At 36.5% G+C, this 20,958-nt stretch overlaps 1 protein-coding gene across 4 annotated transcripts in view; it reads left to right on the forward strand.

The window, feature by feature from the left end:
- Positions 1–20,958, forward strand: part of RNGTT (RNA guanylyltransferase and 5'-phosphatase) — a 188,265-nt gene that overhangs the window by 81,134 nt on the left and 86,173 nt on the right. For 3 of the 4 annotated variants that reach the window (XM_031611103.2, XM_090136023.1, XM_031611104.2), the window contains one exon: positions 13,748–13,816. The exons of the other annotated variant lie outside the window; for it this stretch is intronic. In XM_031611103.2, the coding sequence (XP_031466963.2) occupies positions 13,748–13,816 (69 nt within the window). The remainder of the gene's footprint in view (positions 1–13,747; positions 13,817–20,958) is intronic. 4 annotated transcript variants of the gene reach the window in all.

Raw genomic sequence — 20,958 nt, forward strand, 5'->3', positions numbered from 1 at the left:
GTGTGCTTAATTTGGATAAAATGATTGAAAGCACAAAGAAATTTGTAAGCTGGGGGTGAAATTTAAAACAATTTTATGTGATATAAGATTGTAAGCCATCCTTGCTAGCTCTTTTGTTTCTTGTGGTATGCCCAGTTTCAGGGGAAAAAAAAAATCCTGTATGAAATTTATCTGTTTTTTTAATATTAAGAACTACTAAATCATGGTGTTTTATTCTTAAGGCCATAACATGGCAAGTCTTAATTCAACTTCATAGCAAACTAAGCCCTTAAGTGCCATTGCATAGCAGAAAGATCAGTTGTTTTTAAATACCTGAGATACAGTAGTAACAATATTTTGTGTTAAAATCACTCTGTTGAGGCCTGGTGGAATATAGTATCTGGGTTTGAATCAGGCATTATAGTAGTAAATGTACACAGACTTTGTATTCTTGAGTATCCATTTTATAGCTAATTGAATTATTGTGTGTACATACTCGCATAATTGGCATTGTTCGTGAGTCTTAGTGGAAATGCCTAATAAAACATGATCCTTAATTATCTGATTTAATTAAAACATGCCTATGTAAGTCCTTGACAACCAGAGACCAGATTATGCTATAGCAGTTTATGCAGGGGCTAGGTAACAACTGAATGCTGTCAGACTTATAACATTAGAAAATCATTTGGAGAATGAATGTACTTCTCCATATTTGTAAGGTCTCCTACTCAGCTCGATGTCTTTTTCTTTTGATGTCAGAAGAACTTTGGATCGGTGTTATATTTGATCAAAACCAGAGAGGAGCTTCCTGGCATTAATGGGTAGAATCTTGTTCTGTGGAGAATATAGGATTACGAAGACTTCATAGTGTCTCTGTCATCCATTCAGTAACATATTTATAAATAGGTCTAAGAATTTGCTGATGGCACCTTCTAGCTCCAATGAGATTCTAGTTTCAGGCAGGTATACGTATGATTCCTGGCACTGTTATCGTCAGGGATGATGGTGATTGGAGGGGAAAAGAATATGGACAAAGTCCCAACTCCTAAAAGAAGAAACTGATGGTACACTGCAAGTCAGAATACAAAACTGGAAAGAGCACAGTAAATTAAACAGTTATGTTGTGCTCTGTGTCTTCATCAGGTAAAATAAACATGAAAGCTTATTACTCTTTAGCCATAGTATTCCTTCTTAGCCTTGAAAAATCCATGTTTATCCCATTTTGAGGCTACTGCAAAAGTCAGTTAAACTTTCTTGTAGCAGCCTATTTCTCTTATTTGAAAGAAGCATTTGAAAACATCTTAGGTAATTGATGTCAGTTTCTCAATTGTGCTTCTGAGAAGAGATTGACAGCGAGAAATGCTTAATGCTTATTTTGAATTCAGTAATGCAGATGTGCTGTCAAATCAAGCATTAACACGCATAGCACTCTTGTTATTCTTGGGTATTGTTTTGAATATATTAGGTGCATGACCTTTGGATTTGCTCAAGCAGAAGCAGCAAACTGCTGATAGCTCAGTGGGACTCTTCTTGTGGTGTTCTCTCTACCTCTTTGCAGAATGTCCGTGTTCAAATAGTAAGGAACAAAGCATACAGCCACCATTAGTAGCATCCTTGCAGATGACAGTTAATAAATTAGTTGTAAAACCAAAACCGGATTAAAAAACAGATAAAACCATCAAACTTGGTTCCCTTCCCCCACTGCGGTTTGTTTTAGTGTTGTTCACTGCAGCATTTTTTCCCATGCGGGTGGATAATGAACTCAACATAATGTGGTGGTTACACCTTTTCACTGTCAGGGGTTGCATCCCATCATAGACTGCAGTAACATTTAGCTAATTTTCTATCTGGAAGTGGCTTTTCCTTACATCTTTTAGAGAGCTGCTAGAGAAGATTAAGAAGCAGGTTTCCAATGATATATGTGATTTCTATTAAGTCCTTTGTGAAAGAAGCAGATAACACTCTTTTGTGAAACTAGCAGCAATTCAAACGGGGGCAGAGAAGGTACTAAGCATCCAGTGGAGGGGAGGAAGGGGAGGTGCTGCTTGTTTTTGCTGGGAGTTGCCTCGATGGACATAAAGCAGGCTGTAGACAGGGATCAGTCTCTGACTTTCTGGTTTGTGGGTGCTGCTCTTTCCCTGTCACATGAATATCAACAGTAATGTTTGTTGCCTTCCTGTTCTTAAATGAATAGTTAGGTCTGGTAGAGACTTTTCTGCCAGAACTGCTCTTCTGAAAGACAATCAGTGAAGAGTCATGTCACTAGTTAGAATGCAAATGCACTGGCATTGTTACTTTGGGTTGCTTTAAGTCATAAACTATGAAATTAGATGTGCAAATGATGATGTAAAAAGTTGTATAGCAGCTATGTGTGCTTTTTTTAAATTAGTGTTTTTTTATCTGTGGCCTACTAGCATCAAATCTTCAGAGCACTTAGCTTATGTGTGAAGACATCAAGTAATCTTTGAAATCCCTGCTCTAGTCAGAAAACAGCTAAAACAGACTTGAACTACAGATCATGTGGCAGCCTGAATCCTGTCTTTTCAGCTTCATGCACTTTGAGTACAAGAGAGCCATCAGACGAGAACATATTTATAATATATCTGAAAGGGCTGTTGTAGCTGTGTGGTAAATAAATGTTTCTATCAATTCTCCTGCTAAAATTCTAACTAGATTAGAGGAGAGTACGCAGGTGCAAGAGCAAACCCAGATGGAATGAGGTCACTCTCCTTTCTCTCTGTGCATGCACCTGCCCACTGCCTCTTCATGTTACTTCAGCCTTGCTGCTTCTGCTATTAGTAGTGAAGAGCTTGTGAAGGTTTCATGGAGTGACCAGGTGAGATATAACAGATCAGCTCCTGTCATGCTGCAGGAGCTGTGAATGTGCTGTACACAGGGGAAATGACTGCTGATAAAGCTCCCTACCCATAAAGTGCAGGGAAACCCAGAAAGTGAGCCTATTGCAGGAGGTTTCTTCTTGCAGTTATTAATAATCACAACACATAGGTAACTGTTAGTATGTATTTTTTGTGTGGAATGTGAATTTGTTTCATTGTCTCCTAGCATTTTGTCACTACATGAGCTGTTAGGGGCATGTGTACTTGAGTTACACTTGCATTGATGCATAGGAAGGAGAGACGATCCTATAAATCTGATATCTCTTTATTAAGTCTGAGAAGAACAAGAGTGGGAGGAAATAATACTGTAAGATAGTTTTGTTTATTGTCTCCATCTGTGTTTGACTAATTTTTCGGTGGTTGGTTCAAAGGAAGACATCAAAGAGTCAGTGTATGGCTAACCAGACCCAGTTCATCCAGCTGCATGCAGCTTGTGTTTCCCCATAGATCTGCTGGAACTGAGCAGAGTTGAGTGCCTTATAGCAGATGAGGCATATGCAAGTTCTCGTCCTTTTAGTCATGTCTTCTCTATTTTTATGTATACTCACATGCTGTGCCCAGTGAATCCATTAGTTTCAGTGAGGTTAGCAGCTGATTACAACAAGTGGCATGAGGTAGATAATCTATGCCCTTCCCCTGCCTTAAAGTAGCCTATGTGAAAAGGAATCAGATGTAACTGAAGCAGAAAAATCTTCATTTGGAAGTGCATTGAGGTCTCCTTCCTTCAGTTTCCAGGACAGTGCAGCTCTCACCCATCTTTGGCAGTTCACCCATTTGGGTTTTTCATTACGTCAGGCTGTGGGCAGCTAACTGCCGTACCTGTCTTATGGCAACCTGTGCCATCCTGTTGCCTTTCCAAAGTGCTAGAAGTGGAGGGGTAAAAAGCCAGTCCTGATTACTGGTTGGCAGAGAGCCCAGCTGACTTTAAAATAGGTACTTGGTCAAAGTCCAGCTGCAGTTGTGATATGTGTCGCTTGTTGCAGTGCAAAGGGTGCATCTGAGCAGGATGCAGAGAAGTTCTTTATAGCATGTTTTTGGTAAAAACAAACAAACACACTGAAAATCACAGACAAAAATCCCATCCCAATACCTTAAAGCTTGAGAGGTACAAAAAGAAAAGCAATTGCAGGATGTAACCTCCTTGATGACTGCAATCAGTGTTTAATTCAGCCTCTTGTAAGTGAACAGAGTGTGCAGTAGGCAGGAGTGCTACCCACACCTTAGATCACTATGTTCTCTGTGCCTCTGTCACCTCTACAGGCATATTTGAAAACCCTGAGTCTAGGGGGCTATTGATCTTTGGGCACTGGGTCATTGAAGCAAGCAGGAGCTGCATATCGGTCGGTGTAGATGCCAGCATATCACTCCAGGAGCTGGTTAATTCTTCAGAGGGCAGGCCTGTCAGTCTTACTTGGGTTTGTGAAAAGGTTATTCTAGGAGTTACTCAACAACACCTGAAAGACTATGCAGTCATTGCTCACAGCTAGCACAGGTTCACAAGGTGAACATTTAACAAACTTGATGTCTTTTTATGACAGTTATCTACCTAGTTGACCAAGGAAAGGAAGCCAGTTAGTGTTATCTTTTTGGAGTTCATCAAAGCTTTCAATACTGTTTCTCACACTATCCTTCTGGATGGTACATCCAGTGTGTATATGGTTTGAATTTTGGGTGGTCCTACATGGAGCCAGGAGTTGGACTCAGTGCTCCTTGTGAGTCCTTCCCAACTTGGAATATTCTATGATTCTATGAATATCATGACTGATGATTTAAAGGATAGCATACTGTATTCCATACAAGAATGCATTCCGAGGGGGACAATAGACTATTGAGAGGAAGGTGTGCATGCTCTCACAACATAATTTTTTCCACTTGCAACAGAATTGTTGCTACTGGAGATTGATCAAATTGTGACATTCCTTTGGTCAAGCTTTAAAATGATCAAAGTGTATTGTACAGACCAGCTCTCTGGGTGATTAACCTCCTATCTTTATCAGGTGCTTTTGTGTTGGATTCTTGTCGACTGCACTACAAATTATTAGCATGGCTCCCTCATGGAATTATTAAAATGTCTTCAATGACCAGTTGTATCCACTGTGCTTTTGTTTGGACTCTTGTCTATTCCTCTATGTAACAGATGGCATTCGCTTAAACTGACAAGCTGTGGGATAGCGGAGCATTACTAATAAAACCTATCACATGTTAAACTTGACCTGACATTAATCAAGTTTTGAATGCTACAAATGATTCATGGATAATAATTAGTCTCTTGATCATATTAGTGAACATCAGTCTCACATTGCTCCTATTATCTGCTTTCATTCTTATAGGGAACAAATCAATTTCAGTAATTAGGTGTTTTTAATGTCTTTTGAGCCAAAATGTTCTGTATGATTAACTTGGCAAAGAGGTTATTTTTAGTTTTTTAGTCTTGCAGCAGGATTGGATTCAGAGCTACTAGTAAATTAGCAAACTGAAAGGCTCCCCCAAAAACATAGTGTTTTATAAAAGTATGTATTTATTAATCTTATAAAATGAGTATTCCCATGTTTCTTTACAATCATCTGGTAAGATGAAAATTATAATATGTTTGAACTATTACCATAGATTCCAGTTCAAAACAGTTTGGCTTTTTTGAATGGATGAGCCTTTGGAGTTTACTTTTATTCTTCCTGTTCAGTACAGAGTTATTAGTTAACATAAATTGCTTTAAACACACTTTTATACAGACTATATACATATATACACACATATATGTGTAATATATATATATGCAGCTTTTCTCTGTTTAGAACTTGAATTAACCTTGAGAGAATGGCTGCATGAGAACTAGAATTTGAGCTTTAAGCATAATTTTTTTTAAAGGATTTCCATGTAATTTGTGTAATATGCTGATTTTATGGCCAAGGAGCATGAAATTTACTTTTAAGTAAGTAATGAGCAACTGAAATGTTCACTCTTGAGGTCCTTTTAGGGCAAAGTAGATCGTTTTCCTGGTTTAACAAAAATGAAGCAGTTATTCTTCAATATTCTTTGTTTTTTGAAGAGCATATAAAACTTCTTTAGGTAATTGTTTTGTAGAGCTTTAAGCTTTTCAGGTAATTTATATATGTTTTTGATCCTACCCTTCCTTTTGCGTGATTTTAAACTATTAGCATAAGCCAAGAAATAGCTTATAAATTATTTTTATTTTAGAATATTAGTGTAAGAATGAAGTGTGGTGGGTTTTTTTGACTATACTCTTGATTAACATTCTGCATTTCCTTTCTTGCATTCCTATTTCTGGTTTCCCAGAAAATCAAAATTCAAAATGTCTAAGATGAGCAAATTCAATGAGTATTTGAGAAATTGGACTTTACCCTTCTATAAAATTACTTGTCAATTAATACATGACTGTTCTTACCTTAAGCAGCATATCATATTTTGATTGGGTAGTGAGAATGATGCAGGATGAACCAAGTCATGTTAAGATGATTGAAAACCCACTAGTGAACATCTTCATATGCAATTTGGAGAAAAGCATGAAATCATACACATGAGGTACTGCTGGTGTTTACATCAGTAGACTGTGTCTTTGGGACTTTCCCAGTTGCTGAGGAGGAACCTCTTAGAGTCAAGCAAGCCAGATGCAGTGTGCCATGGTTTCTCTGGCAAGTGCTGATACATTCTGAAATGTTCTTGAAAGGAGGCTTCCAATAGGAAACAAAAATAGGAAAAACTGGGCGTGCATTTCTTTTCTTGCTAATATGGCTCTTATGGGATATTCTGTGTAGTGTAGCTGAATGGTTTAAGTTGATCAGGGGGGAAAAATGGTAACTGAGTTTAGAGAAGAAGGTATTTGAAGAGGTGCATCTGCCTCCTTGTGAAGTGGTTGGAAAGTGATGTTGATTTCTTTGCACAAAAGAAGACCTGAGGGGTGACTTGGTTGCTCTCTAAGTACCTGCAGAGGAACAAGGAAGGAAAGTTGAAGCAAAAAAAAGATAACTGAGGAATTTTTTTTAATTGTAGTAGTCAGTAGGAGCAACTTAACAGAAGTTCTCCATCTCTGCATGCTGTAACTCGAGACCAGTTTTCCAAAAGATTACTTGGGGCTGGAGCGTATCACTTGAAGAGTCACGTTAATATGCATGAGAGGAAAGGGTTTTTCCTCCTCCTCCTCCTAGCTGTCTGAAAGTTGATCTAAACTGATGATCTAGGCTATGTCTTCTTTGAGACAGGGAGGGAAGAAAGCAGTGCCAGAGTCTTTAATCCTTCTTCCCCTCTCTCCTTTCTGTTAATTTTCACTGGGTCAGCTGTTTCACTTGAAATCCTAAAATTAGGTGGGGGGGGAATGGCATGCCAAATAAAGGAAATACATAGCCTGAGGTTTTTATTTATTTATTTCAGAAAATATGCAAAATATTTTGCAAAATATCCCTTTAACTCCCAAAGCTGTACATACCTCTGAGTCATTAAAGACTGATTGGAAAGCTTTGTCATGTATTTGTAGAAATTTCGGTGCCAGCAGATGCTGACTTCATCAAAGAACCAAAACCAAAGCTTCTCTAAACACTTCATTTTGAGTTCTAAATCTCTTAAAATAGGAAGTAGACAACTTTTTAAAATTATTTTTTTAGTATGTGTAAGGTTTGAAATTGAGTTTATATGTATTAAATAACATACCAAGCTACCCCATCCTCATCCCAGTGTATGGGTACTTGCTATTATCGGGTACTTTTTCTCTTTGGGACTGAAGCTGCCTGTTTAATTCTTGATACTGCCTCTAATTTTATTTTTAATAAAAAAGAAATTACTGCTATGGAATGGGGAACTGGAAAGATTCAGGGTAGGAAGGAAGGAAGTGTAGCTAAAGCTCACCTTAATGAGTAGAGACAATTCTGCTCCTCTATTATGAAGCTGCAATTGGAAATATTTTACAGCACTGCAGGGTAGCCTTGGTATCATCTTAAAGCTTACACCTCACCACCAAACATATTTTGTTGTTATTCAGGAGGCTTCCTTTTCAAAATATAATGTTAGAAAGCTGGAGTTTATAATGTAAATAATTTAAATCATGGCTTTATCATTATTCTGTTATATTGATTAGTTCTGGAAGTGTTGTCATTGGGATGAATCTGAGCAACTGATTTTTGTAATTTTCATTTAAACTGAAGTTGTTGTATAACATATTCTGTAGAATTTCTGATGTTATTCAAAGCCAGGATTTCTGAAATGTGCAGGTTATTCTTGATACAAGTTTTCTTTTGCCCTAAACAAGGAAGATTCAGATTTTCGTCCTATTTTTTAAGCTGAATAGTTTTGTGAAGCAAGTTTTCAGTATTTTTATTTTGGTTTACTTTTCAGTTAAATCCAGGAATGCTACCCAATGGAAATGTTAATTTTTGTTTTACAAATCTTTAACTGAATTTGTGATTCAGAGATTCTTTCTTCAGCTGTAATGTAGTGATAGACATAAAATCTTTTTATCTTGTGAGTTAGCAAAATGTATATACTTAGTAGCAATATGCCTTACATTAATTCACATATATTTATCTGTTTTATTGAATGTTGTTAAATGAATACATTTGGAAGCATTCCTCTTTGGATGTAGAACTTTCTGGGATGACTTATATTCACCAAATACCAACATTTAAGTAATTAATTAATATTTTGAACTTGGAAAATTGAAGCCTCATTAAAGAGTATTCTAGGATTATACTTTTGAGGGCCACTGAGAAAATTGCCATTTAAAAAGGAGTTGATAAATCAGAAAAATAGAGAAACTGGCAAACATGTAATGTGTCAGGGTAAAATAAACCAGAAGTAATATTCACATTTATAAGCAGAGTGGTCCATCTCTTCTAGAGTACAGACAAGATAATTGTTTCCTTTCAGATAAGGTGCTAGTAACAACGGGATATTTTCTGAAGTCTGTATAATATGTTTGAAAAAAAATCTGCAGTGTCTTTACAGAGATTTACTATTTATGAACCCATGTCTGTAAAACCTGACAGTTCTCGGGATGTGCCAATTATTTTGTAGTCTCTTGCTGAAGGCTGTAATCATCAGATGAAGAGCTCGTCCTTTGAGTTGGGCTGAACCTTGCCTCAGTTAAGATGTTGCCTGTGGGAAGTAAGGCATGACAGGATGCTTGTGCTTGAAGGCATTTTAAATTCTAGTTAACTGACAGTTCAATTGGTGGTTTATTTGTGTCTAAGTCTTTGGAATAAGTTACATTCTCTTTCCCAGCTTTCCCAATGAAGCAGGTAGATGACCAACAACTTGAAGGTGACTGTGAAAAACTGTGTCAGGACAGCTGCATGCTGAACTGCTTTAGCTTGACTGAAAACTGAATGAAGCAAAGAGCAACTCTGAAATGGAAAAAAAAAAAAAAAAAAAAAAAAAAACAACCCAAAAACAAACCATTCAAATCAGCATGTATTTTGTCTTGTATTACAAAATCCAAAGTGATTCTTTTCTGCATCACCAAGTATTTCACTAGGTTGAATAAGCTGTATCAGTTTTGAGTCAGAAACACAGACAAAATTGTTAATATTTCCATTTTGTGACATAGTATATCCATAACAACTGTGTGCAAGGACCCAAGGCAAATTGCATTGTAGGAAGTTCATACAACTTAGCATAAATGTTAATATCATAAAATCACAGAATGGCTTAGGTTGGAGAGGACCTTAAAGCCCACCCAGTTCCAGCACCCTGCCATGGGCAGAGCTGCCCCCACCAGCTCAAGCTGCCCAGGGACCCATTCAAGCTGACCTTGAGCACCTACAGGGGTGGGGCACCCACAGTTTCTCTGAGCAGGTGTGCCAGCACCTCACTGCCCTCTGAATAAAACATTTCTTCCTAACATCTAACCTAAATCTCTCCTCTTTTACTTTAAAGCCATTTCCCCTTGTGTTGTCATTACCAGACCATGTAAATGTCATCCCCCCTTCTGCTTGTAAGCTCCCATTTTGTGCTGGAAGGCTGCAGTGAGGTCTCCCCAGAGTCATCTTTTCTCCAAAAGAAACAAGCCCAACTCCCTCAACCTTTCTTCATAAAAGCGGTGCTCTGGTCCTTTGATCATCTTCATGGCCCTCCTCTGTACCCATTTCAGTGGTGTCACATCCTTCCTGTACTTGGGGGCCTCAGGCCTGGATACAATACTGTGATTTGGAATCTGCGTAACTCTCAATATGTTGAGTTGCCATGAGATTTTTTTTTTCTAGGGGAAAGAGAAGGCACAGTACTTATTGAACATATAAATACAATTACATCTGGAAACTCCTAAGAATTACACGGCTTGTCTCAGAATTACACCAACATTAATAAAAAAAATGCCAGGATTATGTGGAATTTATTCACACAGTTGCTTTTTTTGTTGTTTTTCTCCTCTTCCTGCTGGAGGAGCCAAGTGATTTCTTTATTGTTATTTGCAGAGAGATCTCTAAAGTGTAATTCTTCAGTTATCCACTCAAGAAATTCTATGACTGGCTCAGTGATTTAGCAAAATCAGCATCACCTGTTGTTAGCAATGCTTTTAATGACGTATGGCTGCCTCTGACCTTAAAGAGCAAAGAGAAATCCTTTTACTCTTCATAAAGCTCCAGTCATTTCATGGGATTCTACCATTCTTTTTATTATGTGGCTGTCATTAGATATAGCAATTATTTTAAACTGGATTCAGCTTTAAATAATAAACTGTAAGATGAATAAATGGTTCATTACCACATTCACTGTAAGCTGCAAGTAGTGAAGAAAGAGTTTTACAGGTGGAAATGTGTATCACGAAACCATGAGCAATAGCATGCCAGAGGAATTGGCTTGCATGCATCATTTACCCATCTTTTATAAAATGCCACTGAGATGCACTGCGTTTTATCTGATCCCTGGCAGTAATCCCAGTCAGGCAGGTGTGCCATTTATCATGGTGCCGATTAAAGACTGTTTTGTTCAACTTTAATTAGGAATTTTAATATGTGTGGAAAATTGTACATCATTTTGTATAAGATAAACTGAGATAACTGCATTTAAAGTTCATAAATATGAAAGCCTTACACCAATTGTATTTCTGGTGTCAAAAATATTTGCTTATATGTCATGCGTTCCTTCTCTGCTCATTATCCTGTCAGTTTAAACTTTCTGCAATATTCTGTAGATTCGTGTCCTGCTTTTCATAGATGGCCTCCAAAAAGTTTATTTCTGAGAAATAGTATATAGGAAAAAGCTGAGATAAAATTTCTGTTCCCTTCTTCCTAATTCTTCTTAATAAAAAATTGTTTCTAGAATCCTGTAATAGAAATACCTGTAATTGACATAATGAGAATGGAAAAGTAGCCAGGAGCACAAAGGGCGTTAATTATCTATTCTGGTTTTAAAATTCTTTTGTCTTTGATGCCTAATTGACATTTCAGAAAAGATGTATTATTAAAATTACTGAAGAACTCTGAAATGAAGAGAATGAGTTCAGTTCCTGAAACTGGATGTCAAGTTGATAAAAAGCAATCACTTGTTTCCTAATTTTGTTGGAGTGGTGAATAAAAAGGAGTACTGGAGTGTAATTTCAGAATGTTAAATACAGACTTTTTTTTTTTTTAGAATTGCACTTTTCACCTCTTTTATGAATTTGTAATAGTGCTTTAATGTAATTCCCCAGAACTTCAGTTAGACCAGAGTGAAGAGAGCTACAGATAAAACAGTTCATTACAGTAATTCTATACCTTAGATTGCTGCAAACTCCAAATGAAGAAGTGTTTCTATGTTCTGAAGTTGTATTTTGGGAAAGACTATATGATATGGTTTCATGTAAGATCCAACACCAAAATAAATATCCTCAAATTATAGTTCCTTTAAGTAATTATAAGCAAAAACAGGTGAAGGGGTTTGCTTTGCTGCTTTGGTTAATGTCTTTTAATGAGCTGGGCAGAAATAGAATCATGGAATCATAGAATAGCTCAGGTAGGAAAAGACCTTAAAGATCATCAAGTCTACCCCAATCTAACCATATTACCCTAACTCTAACAAGCCTCTGCTAAATCTTGTCCCTGAGCACCACATCCAAATGGTTTTAAACACGTGACTCAACCACCTCCCTGGGGAGCCTATTCCAGTGCTTAACAACCCTTTCTGTAAAGAAGTGTTTTCTGATATCCAGCCTAAACTTACCCTGGCGCAACCTCATCCTGTCACCAGTGAGAAGGGACCAACCCTGCTCTCACTAAGCGCCTTTCAGATATTGGAAGAGAGCAATAAGGTCTCCCATCAGCCTCCTTTTCCCCCAGACTAAACAGCTCCAGTTCCTTCACTCTCTCCTCGTAAGGCATATTCTCCAAGCTCTTCGCAAGCCTTGTTGCCCTTCCTTGGAAATGTACCTAATAAAGTATAGCAATAGCTAATTTTAAATTTGTATCTTATTTTCAGTGATTTTCTTTCTAAATTACTTGGAGTGAGGGTTTTTTTGTGCTTGAATTTAATGAAATCTTTACCATATGTTTTTTTTTAAATGTCAAGTATATTCCTATTACAGACTTCCCATAGGCCAGTAAATTTTGGAACTGCACTGTATCACTCAGTAGCATTGAAAGTTATCTCCGGAAGACTTAGCTGGTTTAGAATTTTTTAAAATTGTGGTTTTTAAAATGTCCCAGGAGTATTTATTTAAATATTTTTCAATGTATTGTGCTGAAGCGAAGATTAACAATGAATTTATGAAAGATCTGAGTAACGTTGGGAAATTTATTCAATTGTGAGCCCCACTTGTAAATTTCAAATGATGGATCAAGGTGTGCTAAAACTACAGATTCCAAATATCTGTTCTGTACATTGAGAACCATTGTTTCATGGGCAGACTTCTTATTCAGAGCAAATATTTGTAAGTTCTTTATCATATGGCTGTACTTTCATCAAGTACATTTTTCAGTCATCGTGAAGGCTGTACTTGTTTATGCAGTTACAGGTGCAAGTATGCCAGTAACTGTGGATATGAAAAAAAAGTGAACAGTTTTCATAACAAACAGATCACTTATTCTGTACAAATAACTTTGGTTTTAGATGAAATAGCGTGTTTTATTATTAATTTAATGGCCGTATATTTTTTAAATATTTAAGCTTTTGATTTGTTAAGTGTTTAACTGCACTGCATTGACTTTTGCAACCCACAGTAAGATGCAAATGCTGTTTCTTGACTCCTTTAATATTTTTGCCCTTTACTGAGGGCAGAGGTTGTTATTTAATTTGAATAATTCAGTCAGTGGCTCTTTGACTGTACAAAGGCAATGGTACAACGCTAACGATCTAGGCCAGAATGTTGCTTTTATAACTGCTTGTGATTGTCAGATGTCTGTATTTGCTATGTTTCATGACAGTGTGGGAACTTACATTTGGAGTTTATGAATTGTTACTAATAGCACTTGAAACTCAGACGAATTCTTCATCTATACAATAAAACATAAAGTAATAACTACATTTTGGTAGTTGTTATTTTTGCTATTATCTATTGATTGTAGCACTCGCTAGTTACTTACTTTTCCCTAAGCAGGTCATAATTTAGCATGGAAGTATATGATCCATTTTCCTAACCGTTAGCTAACTAGTTTCATTAGTTTGCATATGGAGATATGCAAACATTTTTTTCTATGGTAAATGCATCTCAAGGGATGTAGTCACATCCATACAGAATTCAGAATTTTTCAGAATGTAAAATGGAACATGGGAGATCCACATTGATTCAGATGGTTGTTTTGCAGTAGTGTTGCTGTGTTACTCTGTTACGCTACAGTTGAGCAGTCTGCAAAACAAGAATTTTTGAAAATGCCCTGAAATAATCTACTTTCATGTGGAATGTTTCTTTCTGGAAAATTGAAAAAAAAAAAAAAATCTCTTCTATTTTGTAGCTCCTGGAAGGAAGCTTTGCTAGAGAAGTTAGCCATGAAGTGGATGGATTGATATTTCAGCCTACAGGAGTAAGTAGTGCAATAATTGATTTTTCTCCCCTGCACCCCAAAATTCTCCTCCTCCCTCACCTTTCATCCTCCCATCTACTGCTTAATCTTTAATTTGTCAGGACAGCTTTTCGAAGTTGGTTCTGATTTTTCCAGTTCCTCAGACAACTTAATTTCACTTAATTGCAATTCAAGTTATAGTATGTGTGACTGTTAATTCATAGATAAATTCATGGCAATAACTTTCAGAAATTTCAGAAATCAGCTCACGTTTTTGTGCGTTTGTAATACAATATTCTACTAAGTGAGGAATTTTTTTCTGACTGCATGACCCGTTGGTTTGAGCTCTTGCATTATTTTTCTTAAGTATGTTTCACACGTTAAAATTTTAGTAAAAGGTTTAGGCATTATAATGATGTGTGACTGTAGTGGGGAAGGCATCAAAAGTACAGCAGACATTCAGAAACAACAGTGTAAATAGTTCTCAAGCAGGAAACATGGCTTTAAAGGAATTCAGTAACAGGACCTCTTCCAACCTCTCCCTGCTACTGCTGATTTAGGTACAGTGTCACTGCAGCATGTACTTTATGTTGGTTTAGACTGTGACTGTAACATCATCCATATTGACATCTTTTCTTAGCTTGCAAAACAAGGAGTCGATTTTGACTACTGGCAGTTTGACAGAGAATCTACCCTTCATATTATTCACAGAAAATATCTGTATTCAGTTTTCCAGATAAAACTTTTCTTCTGACGAACTTCACATATTGCTGATCTCAGCAAGCAATGCTAATGATGTGCTCATCTGGAAATAAGATTAAACTTTTTATTGCAAGTTCTACATCAACTAACCACAAAATGAATGATAACTAGAACACAAACTTACTTTCTTTTTATATATAGTTATTTCAATTTCAAAGCAAAGCTAGTAGGAGAAAGAAAATTCATACTTGCATAGGAAATCCTGATAATGTCTCAGAATACTGTTAAAACCCAAAGCAATTGTAAAGGCTTCTCAGAACCAGTTTTCTGAGTATTAGAGGTTAAACTATGGAGATTTACAGTAGTTAATTTTGAAATGATATTTTCTATTTGAAATGAAATTACTGAAGAATGTGTTTTTTATTCTTGCTGCTGCAGTAAAGTAATATTTGTGTTTCTAGAACTTGTTTTGTGATTTAGCATACTGAGAAATTTATAACCCAATAAAACAACAGTTTGCTTGCATAAATGCTTGTAAAAGTTTTTCATCTTTAAAATATGGGTTATATTTGTTTAGTCCAATACAATGTTCAAATTTCAGCATTATTTCAGGTTTTATGAAATATAAGTTCATTGCATTTGTTATTAAAGTGGTTTTCCTAGATTAAGCAATGTGCAGTTTTCTTGTGGTTTCTGTAGCTGAGAAAATGCAAATTACATATTCAGTGTAAGAGAAATTATTGTACACTCGTTGTAAAATAAGTGCTAAAACTGATTAATTGGAAAGGTTTAAGCTGATATAGATAGCTGATACTGCTTTTTTATTTTATTTTTAATGGGAACTGGGATTATTGAGTGTGGAGAAGAGAAGGATCAGGGGAGACCTTATCGTGCTCTGAACTACCTGAAGGGAGATTGTGGTGAGGTGGGTGTTGGCCTCTTTTCCCATGTGACTGGCAATAGAACTAGAGCGAAGAACTGGCCTCAAGTTGTACCAGGGAAGATTCAGGTTGGACATTAGGAAAAACTTGTCCAAAAGAGTGGTCAGTGCTGGAACGGGCTGCACAGGGAGGTGGTGGAGTCACCATACCTGGAGGTGTTCAAGAAACGTTTAGATGTTGTACTAAGGGACATGGTTCAGTGGGAAATACTGGTGGTAGGAAGGTTGGACTGGATGATCTTGCACATCTTTTCCTGCCTTGGTGGTTCTATGATTCTATGTGGTAGGAAATACAATAGGCAGTAACACAAGGGCAACAATATAATAATGCATAAATGATTCCTTGATAATAATAATTGAAATTATTTTTCTTTTTGTATTATAGTTGCAGTTGTGTGATGTGTTATACTACTTTTAAGAGAAAGACACCTATTGTTGAGTGAGGTAGAGGCCTGAATTTTTGTCATGGCAAGGCTTAGAGAACTTGATAAAAAACAGTTTGTTTCAAGTGAAGAGACCATGGCGTATCCACAGGAAGACAGGGAAGTTTAGGGAACATCATCTGAGAACTCCTGAGGTCTCATGTGCGTTTTGAGGAAGAAGAACGCAAAAGTCAATGTGAATTACAAGATCACGAAAGAAGGATAAAGAAGCAGCGGAGAACGGTAGGTGGCCATTTAGAGATAGGAAAAATCGAGGGGAAAAACACTAAAACACTTTCCATACCTTTAGTAGTTAAGTGAGAGTACAGAAATGAACTCATTATTTAATATAAAGAGTGTGGATCTTATTTGTTGTCTGCTTGAACATCTTTTCGGTGTTCAGTCAGAAAAGCTTCTCTTCATCTCTGGTCATAGATGCTTGTTTCCAGATCAGAGAATATGGATATATTTCTCACTGGCATAGGCAACACTGATATTGGGAGTAGAAACAGATGGAGAAAAATACTTTGTTACTTTTTGGTTTAATTATGTCTTATGATAAAAATCAGAATACCTGAAGTGATTTCAGCAGCCTCTAAGAGCTCTGGGTTTGAAGAGATTTCTCATCAAAGTACTTGTAAATTGGTTCAGTTTTGAGAAACTGTCACACTTTGATGAAAAGAGATTCATGAAAATGTTTTACTACCAAATTTATGGTTTCAGTTAGGTATAATGTAGTTTGCTATCTTTTGTTAGTCTTTCTGTGTAAAGTTGTTATGAATAGCGAGTTTCTTGTACTGAAACAGAAGTTTGTTTTGTGTTGTGTCTGGTGATGGTAGAATCAGCACTAAGGAGAAAAGCGGTCATTTTCTGTCTGTGCAGTTTAGTTTATTTTACATGATCATACTATAGTGCATTATTTTTCCCAGTTAATTCACTGCTTGAGTTGTTACTCATCTTGTATATTACCCAGGGTATGAGAAGGGCCTTAGTTTCACAATGACAATTAAAAGACAGTGACAGAAGCCTCCCATCTTCTTCACAGCTTTCACAGATCATGAGAAGAGTATGTTTAGTGCAAGTGATGGAGACTTTCTTTCTGGTTTATAACTGAAGAATGCTTTGTAGGTGATTTGATGCAATGTGTGCATCACAGTAAACCCCACGCGCCCGTCATACCAACCATTCTCTAACAACTCCATGATGAAAGACAAATATAAGACAATGTTTTCTTACTATTGTTTCTCTTCTTCCCTTTGTATTCATCTTCCTTTCCTCTGTTTTCTTTCCATACATCTTCTTTATCCAGTAGCCTGTTTCCCACATTTCTTTTGGTTTCCCTTTCATGTCCTTACTTCATAACACTCCTTTTCCTCGCATCACGTTCTGTCCATTTAAGATGCTCCTGATATAACTCCTGTACAGTTAATTCAGCTCCATTCCATTTGATCAGCTTTCTGATCCCTTTACATGTAACAGGTTGGCAGAGCAGGGACCGAAGCTAAGTGCTAATTAGGAAGAGTGAAACAGGCCAGCAGGAAACTTCATGGACAGGTATGTTGCCCAATAATTGTGCCCCAGACAATGAGCAGATTAGTTTGCAAGCAAAAACCAAACAACTTATAGAACAATTCATAAGTTGTGAATAAGATTGGAAGCTTTCAACCATTGTTTCTGAAAGATTGCTTCAAAACAGCAATCAAGATCACACACATGTTTTAGAAAGCTTGTGGTTTGCCAACGTGTGTGGTTTTATTGAAAATATCGAAAATTGCCTCTTATCTTTTGATGGTGGAATCAGCTCTGACCTCTGCCCACTCATCAGTGAAATTACTTCTGTTATCTGCCTTATAAATCATGCTTTCAGCCAGGTATCTGCTTGCAACTATCTAATTTTTCTGCTAGCAATCTCTTAATAACTGATCTTTTGCTGGCTAGAACTATTACTTTACCTTGCTTGGGAAGAGGATATAGGAATTATTTTATTACTTCAGCAGCCTAAAAGAAGGCTAGGTGGCTGTCAGTTAGGAAGGGCTGAAGAAGCTGAGTGATTGTGGAAAGCTCGTATCAGAACTTACTGTCTTTTTCATCTTTTTGCCTCCTGAGCTCACTGATTGTTTTGGCTCAGGCTGATTTCTGTTTTGTACTTCTGTGTGTTGTTATTTTGGATGAGGGATGAGATCCGGTTGTGTGAGTTCAGGGTGACTTCAGTGAAGGAAGGAGAACAGCTACTGAACTTTGTTTTAAGATAAAGATTACTTTTAAAGAATGGCTGAATTATTTAACTCATAACTCTCAATATTGAATGCTAAGAAAAAGCTTAGCCTTGAAAATGGAAAGGAGAAAGGAGAATAACGAACAGATTTTTATTACTGGCTAACACTGAATGAGTTTTCAATACATCTTCCTTCCCTTGGAAGACTTCATGGTGGTCTGAAGTGCTTGGTTGCCTGTTAATTATTTGTCCTATTATGATTGTATAGTAGCTGTTATTCTTTTCTGTCCTTATAAAAGTTTACCCAGACATCTCTGAAGCTGACATTAAATGAACTATCAGCAAGACACCACCAAATGAAATCCCTCTTAAAGGCCTTGTTTTGTTTCATTAAGCAATGCCAGTTTCTCCTAAAAGAAAAAAAATAAATAAAAGTTAAAAAATCCTGTAATTGGTAAGCGTTTTCACAATATATGTTTTGTTGGATCCTCTGCTAATTTTTAAATGTATACCAAGTCAGTTGTTGACCTGTATTTGAAGATTGAACATCATGTCTACAAGTGACAGGGCATCAGTAATTGTTGAGTATTTCTACTAGAACACAGGTAATGACTTCAGATAGACCCACATGTAGTCTTGGTGTATCATTGTTGGTGTATAAAAATTTACGAACAATCATACCATATGTTTTTGCACTTTTTGTGCTGCTGCAGGTTTTCCTTTCACAGAGAATTTGCTGTCAATCTCCTGAAATACCACTGAGCTTTACAACTCCTTTCTGCCTATGAATAGTTGTTATACTCAATTTCCATGGCAATGTTCATAGCAGTTTGTCTCTTAAATTGCTAGTCATATCGCAAATATACCATCCTATCATATGCTTTATGAATGTACTAAAATGTATTGGCAATACACTATTTCTTTTGAGTTTATTTTTTCTGTGACTATACAAGATCGTACAAGAAATGTTTTTATACCAATTCAGTTCTGTTTTGCTTTCTTGAGGTGATTCGTTTTATACGTTTTCTGAAAATTGAAAAACTAGAAAATTAGAAAAACTAAAAAATTAAGGAAAAGTAGCAGTGGAAATGTTAATGAGTAGCATCTAATTAAACTAATTAAGCCTGATTCAATTGAATTGTTAGAATCCTAGATAAAAGTGCTGTGATTTTCCAACACAGTAAACTTCCATGATTTCCTGAGGTAATTGACTCCTCAAGAAACTTGATGATTTCTTTCTAATACAAACTCATAGCATCCACATTTGTCAAAACATGACCAGAGAGGAGCAGATACTGAGTCATTTTTAGTTCTGAATAGAGTAAGAAAATGCCAAAGTGAGGTTTTCTGTGCTTAAATTTCTTCTGTTGGTTTGCTGGTATGTTTAGAGAAGCAAATGTATTTATATGCTATTTGCCAAAATTGTTTAACCTGACTTCCTTTTTTTTTTTTTTTTTTTTTTTTTAATGTTTGAGTAGATGTCAGTGACTTAAGTCTGATTACCTAAGGGAAGTGTTAATTCTAATTGATATGTTATCTCATTTGTTTGCTTAAGACCTACGGCACCTGATATTCTCTGATTTCCCAAGTGATTAATCTAATTTTCAGTAGCCATCTAAACAGGTTCTTGAACTTCTGTTGTGCAGTTGAACCACTGTGCCTGGCAACAGCACTAGGCAGGAAAGATCTATTTCTTATACTTTATGTTATGTGTACTGGTCAGCCTTAGGATTGCCAAAATATCATAATATTATGATGTCTGTATGTATCATTTGAGAGATTGCCTTAAATACTCTCTATCTAAATGCTTCTAGATGTTGAGAAAGATGTATTTTGTTGGGATAAGCAGAATCATTAATTTTGAAGGCTTTCAAATTTGATTTTTTGCATAGCTTTCTTGTCTTGAAGTCCTTCCAAGGAGCTTGTGGAGCACACTTCCTTCACACTCCCCGCTGTGTCAGGTTGCACATTTTGTAGTTACAAGAAATAAACGTTAGGTGTATGTATTATAAACAAGATGCTCAGGTGAGAATACCAAAGCAATTATTCACCCTTAACAAAACATACCTGAATTAAGAGAATAAGCTTGTATTACACAAATTATCATGGATCAGCTTTGAAAAACAAAACTCAGTTTTATCACTGGAAAGAGAAGTCTAGGAAATAATCTGCTTTGAATCAGTGAGAATTCTTTACTAAATCATCTTAGAAGTCAATTCAACTCTTGATCCTTGACATAGGCAGCCATGAACGATCGGTTGTCTCCATGGCAGTGCTCCTACTCATCCTGTATCTTACAGAATCTTATCACTGCTGAGAAGTTGATAGAGTAGTAGTGACTTGCAAACTGGAATGCACAGTGGAAAGTATTTCAGCAATAGTCTCTTTTCTTCATATGCTTGAATAGCTATCAACAAATAGAATACCACATGTACAATTCATCTAACCTCTTTTACCCCAACTGAAAAGATTTTAGGAACCTACCTCGTTGCAGTTGTTTTCTCCCATAACTTTCTCCTGTGCATGCTAGAACAAGACAGCCAAGGTTTCTTACAGTTTGATGAAGATGCTTAATAAAATGTTCTTATTTTTTCTTTGTTGGGGCATGGCAGTGTAGTAAAAACAGTGGTTTGTATCAGGCTAAGGCAGAATATTTAGATCTCCATCCTGCTGTTTTCAGAGTGGGTAGTATCCTAATATATCAGTAAGATTATCTATAAACCTGAGATTTGGGCAAGCAGACTTGTTTTCAGAGAAATGTTGACACTTATATTTTGGTATCTGGATGGTCAAAGTGCTGTTAATGTAAGACACAGTCTTTAAAAATCAGAATGATATATTTTGCATTCCTCTCACTCATAATTTGAAGTGTTTACTCTCTCTG

Source organism: Phasianus colchicus, chromosome 2, assembly GCF_987193195.1.
Source record: "Phasianus colchicus chromosome 2, bPhaCol1.hap1.1, whole genome shotgun sequence".
NCBI classification, from domain to species: Eukaryota; Metazoa; Chordata; class Aves; order Galliformes; family Phasianidae; genus Phasianus; species Phasianus colchicus.